The following is an 8,976-nucleotide window of genomic DNA, read 5'->3' as shown; positions in this document are numbered from 1 at the left end:
ATTAACCCTCTGAGTTCGCCGGACGCACCGGCGCGTCAAAATCACATGACCAATTTAAGACGACACAACATGCAGCATGTCAGAGTCTCCATTTCAACTTGGGTTGAAAGTGCGGACTTCAAACTAAATACCAGTTTTTGAATTGTGTTGATGGGCCACGTAAAACCAGAGTTATAAAATAAAAAATACACGCAATGTTTTTTTTCTGAACAAAACAGTGGTGTTTACAGCGGGAAGAACGGTAAAAACTGCGTTTTCTACAGACAGCGCTAGCAAACACTCTCCGCTTGCGAGTGAAAAAAGCAAAAACACCCCTTCCCTATTGGTGTGAGTTTACCATGTAAGCCAATCAAAGAAATGATAAGGCAACATGTGACATTTGGTTGTTTAGGGAGAAGGGGAAGTTTTTAGGAGTGACACTCGCAACGGAAAGCGGGCGAGCGAAAGACAGAGAGAGAGAGTGAGTTTTCATATGTGAGACATTAGTGACGTTTAGCATGTTTGGAGGCTGTAGCTAGTGTGTTGTGTAGTTATTGTCTTGTATTGTGTGTCAGTTATACTGCTGAATTTCATATTTGCTCTAAAAAAGCCATCAAAGGCAGATTCCAGTGTAAACGCTGTTCTGTCAGACCTGCAGGTTTTAGGCCTGTGGTGTTCTCCTCTGTCTTATACTGAGCACAAACTACATTTTTGGACTGGCACAAATAATTTGTGTGCCTTCTTATTTGATGCAGCACACCTGATTGTTCTGTAAATAGATTTAAATGGTTATATAAAAAACGCCTGAGGCCTTGGCTGCATTTTTAGGTAAATAGTACCATATAACTTTGTTGTTTGCAAAACTTGTGCATAATTTTTAGAAATGTACAATTTCTATTTGTATTTCAAGTTATGAAAATGATTCGTTAAATATGTTTGTGGGTTATACAGTAAAAAATATAACTTTTTTCTACTCGGATTTTGAATTTTTTGTCTTAATTTAGATCAACTGTGCTAATATAGTATACCAAAATGAAAGAATAACTCAAATTTCAGATATTTGAGGTTGTGCTGAAAATAATGATACCAAACAAGGCAAGAAAAACACATTTTAAAGGTGAAACATAGAGGTCAAATCAAAAGTAGTCAAAAACGGCCAATTATACCCTGGACCCAGGAGGGTTGAGTTACTTTTCTGACACAGTAATTAGATAAGTATTTTAAATACAATATTGACTAAGTAATTAGTAATTAATTACTTTTTTAAAGTAACTTACCCAACACTGTTAATTTATCTTTGATATTTGAGCATATTGGGACCCAGTGAATGTAAAAACAAAGAATTACCAGATTTCTTTCTTTTTTTACCTGATTTTTGTTCCTAAGAAAAAATGACAGCCACATATGAGGATATTTGTTTAAAATTTCAATAGAACAGTAGCAGTATAATGTCCTCGTAAGCAGTGTTGGTCAAGTTACTTTAAAAAAGTAATCAGTAACTAATTACTGATTACTTCCCCCAAAAAGTAATCTTGTTACTTTACTGATCACTTATTTTCAAAAGTAATTAATTACTTAGTTACTTAGTTACTTTTTAAAAACACGATTTATAACCTGAATAGGTAATAAAGCGAAAGATCTTTCAGCCCAATTCTACTTTTTCTGCATAATCTCTTTTTAACTTGTTTTATTAGTTTTAATCTTTTAACTTTATGCATCAAGCAAAAATGTAATTATATGCAACATTCTCTGACTGGAAGAAATTTGTTTAAAATTTAAACCTATTTTCTGCACATTCCAGCACATAAAATAAAATATTTTTTGTGTTTACACTCACTCTTTCAAATAGATGCAAGTAAAACACAGCAGAAAATAAATAAAATCAAAGACTCAGCTGTCCCGTTGCTCTATTTTCACCTGTAAAGCAGGAGTGGGGAAGGCGGAGGTTTGCGCTGGTGCAGGTGTGCCACAGCGATCAGTGGAAGAATCCACGAGTTTCTCTGTGAACTTCCCATTACGTCGTAGTGCACTTGGTGCTTGCTCTGAAGTTTAGGGGGTTTTTTTGCGTTATAAAAAGAAGTTTTCTTCCCACGCACAACGGACACTAATGTTTTTGTCACTTTTTATGAAATCAAACTCAAAATAAGGTCAGTACTTCCACTGTTGATCTGCACACAGCTGTTGTCACGAACGTCGCACTCGCTTACGTCATTGTCATGAGACATTCTCGCAAAAAACTCACGGTTTTAGTAACGCAGTAACTCAGCGTTCCTACGGGAAAGTAACAGTAATCTAATTACCTTTTTTGCAATAGTAATCCCTTACTTTACTTGTTACTTGAAAAAAGTAAAAAGTAATCGGATTACAGTAACGCGCATCTCTGCTTGTAAGTGGATATCAGACCCTTGTAGAGCAAAATTGATTATTTTGGTCTAAATAACACAGAATGTGATGTCCACATAGGTGGACGCCAGGTCCTAGAGAGTTAATACTCCTCTGTTTTATTATGGAGGAGGAGCTAACCCAACTGCAAGCAGAAAATCGGCAGATGCTACAAGAGCGAGAACCTGATCAACCTGGGACCAGCACTGCTTCCACCAATCTGTCTACTCATAGGTATTCCTCTGCTTCAGTTCCAATAACAGAGAGTGATCTACCTGCCTCATGAAAGGAAGTGCTCATTGTTCAGAGGTAAGACTGTATAAGTATCGTTGAGTGGGTTGAAGAAGTTTAGGCTTAAGGGCATGACCAGTCGAACAAGCCCTTTTCATTTATCATCATCTAGGAGACACTTAAGAGATTAAGTATTGACTTTAAAAGGAAAAAGAAAATCCAGAAAAGATTCCGACTATTTTACAGGAATTGTATGGGTGTACTAAGTCATATGTATCTTTCTTTTCAAGACAAAAACGGGAAGTAGAACCATTGCAGGAATTTTCACATGCTCTTATCTTTCTAATGGATGGAGCTGTAAAACAGTCCCCTCATACTCTGCTGAAAAAAAAGCCTGTTTATCACAGAATTGATTTCTGTGATAAACAGGAAGCCAATGAAGAGAGGACAGGATAGTTGAGATATGTTCATGCCTGTGTGTACCAGGCCAGCAACATTGAACAAGCTGAAGACATGAGATGGATGCTTGGCTGTCTGCAGTATAAGGTGCATTGCAATATTCAAGCCAAGTTGAGATAAAGGCGTGTATTATTTCCTTCAAATCATGCCTTGACAAAACTGGTTTAATCTTTGCTATTTGCCTAAACTGGAAAAGGATTTTCTTCAACACAGAACTGATTTGTTTATTCAGTTTAAAATCCAAGTCCATAATGACTCCCAGATTTGTGACATGCTGTTTGACCTAAGCCAACCATAATTAATAACTGGGTTGCATGAGATATTATTAGGCCAAAGTATAATTACCTCTGTTTTGCTTTCATTCAAGCTCAAAAGGTTCAGAGCCATCTAAGCCATGACATCTTCAAAACAGTTTAAAAGGAATTGGATGGAGCCTGGACTATTAGGTGCTAAAGGCAAGTAAATATGGCATAGATCTGTGTAGCAGTGACAGGATATTTTGTGTTTTCTAAGAATAGAGTCCAAAGGGAACAAGTACAATGAAAAAAGAAGAGGACCAAAGATTGAGCCCTCAGGCACCCCACAAGAACACTGGGCGGACGTTGACAAACATCTTTCAACATAAACACTAAACATTCTGTCACTCAGATAGTAATGAAGCTAATCAGGTGCTGCACCTTTAATGCCAACCCAGTGTTCCAAATGGGAGATGAGAATAATGTGGTCACAGTATCAAATGCTGCAGTAAGATCTAAAAGCACAAGAATCACAGAGCTTCCAGGATCATTTGCTAGAAGGATGTCATTAAAAACCTTTAAAAATGCTGTTTCCGTGGAATGTAGATGCAACCAGACTGAAAAACCTCATTAATACCATTAGTATTCAAAATCGCATTCAGTTGGATAAAAACTATTTTTTCCAATAGCTTTGAAAGGAATGGGAGTTTTGAGATTGAGATTGTTGATTGAGATTTGAGAAAATTGAGCAACCTGGGGCCCGTTCTTCGTACCTCGCTAAGTAAGTTAGCTGGATTAGATTGTTGACGATTTCGCGTGATCTTGGATCGTTCGGTTCCCCGAAGCTCATCCGGGACTTGCTGTCATAGCAACAGAGCCGTAAGCGTAAACCTGCTCGGGACCAGGTTTACTTTATGTAAACAGGATTAGATCGCGGCCACGCAGGTATGTCCGCTTCATTTATACGAAAGCAACAGCGATATTCCACCACTGTTTCACCATAAATAAATAACATCAATGTAACTAAAGATAATGCAGCACTTGATCCTTGTATTGATGTCACACAGATACATACAGGTCATTTCCTAAAAAAGGGAAATGTACTATTAACATTCTATTACATGTACATGTACATTACTTCTTGAGCTCTCAGCGAAGGCGGTCGCACTTTCTCCTCTCCTCCTCACCCTTATCTTCCCTGCTTCGCCTCTATGTCCTTGTCTTGTCTTGTGTGAATTTACTTTCCCTGGAACAGTCTCTCACTGTCGTTCTCTAAACCTAAAAGAGAATTATGGATTTGATCAACTGGTCTCTGAGTGCTATTGACACCCTTTTCTCAACGAGAAGTCGGGGCTCGGGAGAGCCTGAGTGCCCTGGAGGGACTTTCCCTGCCGGTTACACGATGGACGGGTGGCAGAACTGGAGGACCGTGTGCCTGGCGGGACTGTCGATCGAGGACGCTGAAGATATCTACCTATTCGGAACCATGATAACAGGGTTCATGCTGATCGGCGTTGGCTTAGCCCTGGTTTATCAGAGAAATAAGAAAGCGGAACCGGCTGTTCAAACCCCCACAAGGCTGCCCGCTGGATTCGAAGCGACGGGACGAGGTGCGACCTCTCACAACGAACGTAATATGGTCAACACCTTGGAGACGCTTACAGCTGCTGTGAAGGCTCAAAACAACACCATTGAGCGTATGAGGGGAAACATCAGAGAGAGGCCTGCTCAAAATGAGACCCTTGAGCGACAGTTGGAAAACATCGCGGAACGGATCACTGCAGTTGTGAGGTCTCAGAATCAAAAGACTGACAACACCACGGAACAGAAGTTTGATACCATCATGGGGAGGCTCGCAGTTCTTCAACGGGAGATCGAGAGACCAGCCTCGGAGTGCTAGAATTCGAGCTGCTCACAAAGGAGAAATCAACAATATTCAACATTTGGACACCACGGCCCCAGCTGCAGGCCCAAGACTGGAGCCCACCAAAACAACTCCCTGATAACGACTGTGTGATGACTATTCTTCCCGCCCCATGAAGGACACCTGGATTGGCTGGAGGACTGTTTACTTAGCCTGATAGGCCGAAGGACACTGTCTCAGCTAAACTATGGACACGCACACACACACACTTACACTGATAAGCACTCACTCATCCCCCTCCCTTTCCAACGCCTTCGATGCTTGTGCCCTACCGGGGATGATAGCAGTCAACTGGACCAGCACAGATGCTGCAGGACCGGATGCGCTGTCTACGCCGGCTCTCTCTTACCCTTTACCCGCCCCTGTTGCTTGTCTCGTGTTTCTATGGTGTATTGATAGTCATGTGCTTTTGTGCTGAGGTGTTTTTTCTTTTATCAAACTGTTCTCCCACTAGGAGCTCAGTCTGAGTGGAGTTTTTTTTTCTCCTCCTCTTACCTCATGTAGTGTATTTTCGTTGTTTTTTTCCTATCAGCCTACCTTCTGACATGTCTGCCCAATGTGATGTTTGTGTAAAGTTGGTCAGAAGGTTCCTTTGTGAGTGCGCATGCGCCATTAGCGTGCTGCCTGCTGTAACCCCTAATTTCCCTCGGGATGAATAAAGTATTCTGATTCTGATTCTGATGTGATTATTACAGATGTAATTCATATTTCAGAGTAGTAATTGTAAATTACTTCGTGTAATCAAGATGAGAGACCACGGCTATAAAAGCGAAGGTGGATTTGGGAAGTCTGTCGCAGCCATGTCCTGTCCGTTTACGCGAGCAACCCATTGCGGAAGGTGCGAGATTGATAAGGAGAGTCCTCAGAATTCAGCGTATATTGCGGGATAGACAGGATCCTTTAGCTCAGCGCGACAGTGTGCTCATTGAGAGATATCGATATTCCCGTGAGGGTATTATTTACTTAACCAACTTGTTGACGAGGGGGTGCAGGACCACCACCTGTCTTTTTTGCTCTGCCCTCTTCTTGGTTGCTGTTATGAACAAACTAACAGAGTATTACAGGGTCCCTTGCCAAGAGACGAAAAGCAATATAAGAGATAAATATTACCATTCTGTAGAATACTCCTGTATTTCACTTTTACTTGTTCCCATGTTCTTGTGGGTCCTGTTGTGGCTCTAATGTGAAAGGGGATATAATATAACATATTATAATATAATATAATGCCATATAATATTGGACAATATAGTGTCATATGATAGATCTACACTACCGCCTACTGGTGTTGGCCAGAGGGGCCGATGGCGCGATATGGCAGCCTGGCTTCTGTCAGTCTGTCCCAGGGCAGCTGTGGCTGCTTCCACCAGTGTGTGAATGTGGGAGTGAATGAATAGTGGTATCGTAAAGCGCTTTGGGTGCCTTGGAAAGCGCTATATAAACCCAATCCATTATTATTATTATTATTAAATTACCTACGAGTTTGATTTGTCAGCAACTTTCTGCCAGCCCTCTCTCCTTGCTTTTGCAGCCTTTGCAGTGTTCCCTTGCATTTTAATTAAACTCTGAAACTCCTGAAATCCCTCACTCATGAGTTCTTGCTCTGCTGCCAGAAAATACCGAGCCGAGCGTGCTCCTTCGACATTTTCACCGACCAATCAGCGGGTTGCCGATCAATGTTTCTACTATCGATGCGTAGCCCCTTTTACGACACCCAGTGATGTCACATTACTGCGTCCAGCTATACTAATCGTCAACGGTAGGTGTGTTCGGGGAACCGGATTAGCGAGCTCACGGTTAGCGCGATGATTTGGTCTTGGATGTGTCATTTGATCTTGGATATAGTAAGCGACGTACGAAGAACGGGCCCCAGAGCGGTCATTGAAAGTTTGTTTGTTTTGTTTTGTAATAAACATATTTAAAACCATCAGTACCACACTGGAAATAATACTGCTATCTATAATAACGTCTGCGGGAGAGCCAGAGAGTTCAATTTGCAAAATGAAGACTGCATTCTGTCTCTGCTTGGGTTTTTTGAGTGGAAAATAATGCCTTTTGGGTTGTGTTATGCCCCAAGTACATTCCAGAGGATAATGTAGTGTTTGGAGGCCAACACTGTCAGTATTCACTGCCAAACACATCATTTGCTAAGAGCTTCCTGACCTGCAGTCTATTTAGACCAAGTGGTTCAGTACCAAAGCCAGGAAAAGACCTCTCCCACCCTGACAATGGGCTCTTCTCACTGTTGAAGTCAGGGAAGCAATTCCACCCCTTGAGCCCAACACAGAGAAAATGAGGAGGAGCTTTTCCTCCCAGGCTATTAAGGCCCTGAACCAGGTGTAGGACTGGACTCTCCACATATCTCTAATCACCATTGCGCATGCACTTAATAACAACAACAATGATGTACTTCTGATGTGGTCTGTCTCACATCACTGTACATGTATTTAATAACAAAATAATGTATCTCAATGACACACCTCATAACTGTTTTTGACTGTTCACTGTGAATCTAAAAACACTGCTGATTTGCACACCTTGTTAATTTAGATTTTTTAACATTCATTTTATACTTGATTTTTAAAAGATAAAATGGTCTCGCACACTTAACACTTAAAAAATAACACGAAACTGACTGAAACATTTAAGATGTACTATTCCCCAATCACATATTTTGTATGTAAAATCTAAAAAACAAACAAACAAACAAAACAAAAAACACACACACACATGAAATTTGGGCAAAAGCCATCATGGTGCACACATGCAGAGGGACAGTAAGCATCTTCATCATGGAACCTTAACATTTAACCTTGATAATAACCTAAAGCGGGGTAACATTTGAGTGAGTTTACAAACCAATACTGAGAGCATTCATTTCATTGAAAAGAAAGTAAACCTTTGCAAAATGACCTTCAGATCTTCCATCTTGGTCTCAATCTGCAGATACAGTCTGTCTGTGTGGGGACCTAAAGACAGCTGGGCTTAAGAATCTGAATACTTTATTAATCCCTAAGGAAATTTTGTGCATTACAGTTTCTCCAAGACAGTATCAGACTAAAATATTTAAACGATACAATACAATTCTGAATATGCCTGTTCACAGGGGTGAAAACGAGAAAAGAGCTCATATGCACTCATAACACACAAAACAGAAAAGGTAATATGAATTTAACTTGAAAAATGACCCAGCGATTTTACTGGCACATCAACGCCCTCATCCTGTTTCAATGAACTGCTGGAAGATCACCTGATTTTTCTCCAACACAAACAAAGTACAGTTTATAAAGTTCATGTTTATTCAAGGCTTTGCCAGTAAAGAAATGCAATCCATTTATGTTTGAATATGGGAGAGGATCTAACATCAGCCCTGCCATGAACAAAGAAACTTTATTGTTTAATCCTGAGGTGTCTAAGACATCATTGGTGATGCCCCTAATCCTGACCTCTAAGAAAATGCAAAATCTATTTTCAGTTGTTCCCCAGAATCAGCTTGCATGGGGAGCTGTCATTCTAAATGATTATTTAAAAGTGTTTACATAAAAAAAAAAAACATAGAGTTAGGGTTTTAGACTAGGTTGAAGTCTTCATGACATCAGAGCAAAAACTAAAGTAGTTCAGAAAAGACGGATTAGCTATAACTTTCCAACATCATGACTGTGTGACTACCTAACAGAAAATGACAATTACTTCACACGTCCACATCTATATCTTTACAACTGCTCAGCCACAGTAATTAGCTACATACATCCCTGAACATGGACAAAT

At 40.3% G+C, this 8,976-nt stretch overlaps 1 protein-coding gene across 1 annotated transcript; it reads left to right on the top strand.

The window, feature by feature from the left end:
• The first annotated feature begins 4,440 nt into the window (after nucleotides 1–4,440).
• Nucleotides 4,441–5,886, top strand: LOC147334665 (uncharacterized). Its single transcript, XM_086273766.1, has one exon. It carries the CDS (start codon nucleotides 4,579–4,581, stop codon nucleotides 5,185–5,187), a length of 609 nt encoding a protein of 202 aa, XP_086129892.1. The 5' UTR covers nucleotides 4,441–4,578; the 3' UTR covers nucleotides 5,188–5,886.
• Nucleotides 5,887–8,976: the final 3,090 nt, after the last annotated feature.

Source organism: Aulonocara sp. 'chitande type north' Nkhata Bay, linkage group LG3 (assembly GCF_057382095.1).
Source record: "Aulonocara sp. 'chitande type north' Nkhata Bay isolate Kocher_YH1m ecotype deep benthic linkage group LG3, A_spYH_male_GT1.1, whole genome shotgun sequence".
Taxonomy (NCBI): Eukaryota; Metazoa; Chordata; class Actinopteri; order Cichliformes; family Cichlidae; genus Aulonocara; species Aulonocara sp. 'chitande type north' Nkhata Bay.
Note: the sequence above shows the minus strand (reverse complement) of the source record. Positions and strands in the feature narration are given on the sequence as shown.

Excerpts from the sequence above, each read along its gene's own strand:
- LOC147334665 (XM_086273766.1), top strand. The coding sequence starts at position 4,579 with ATGGATTTGATCAACTGGTCTCTGAGTGCTATTGACACCCTTTTCTCA.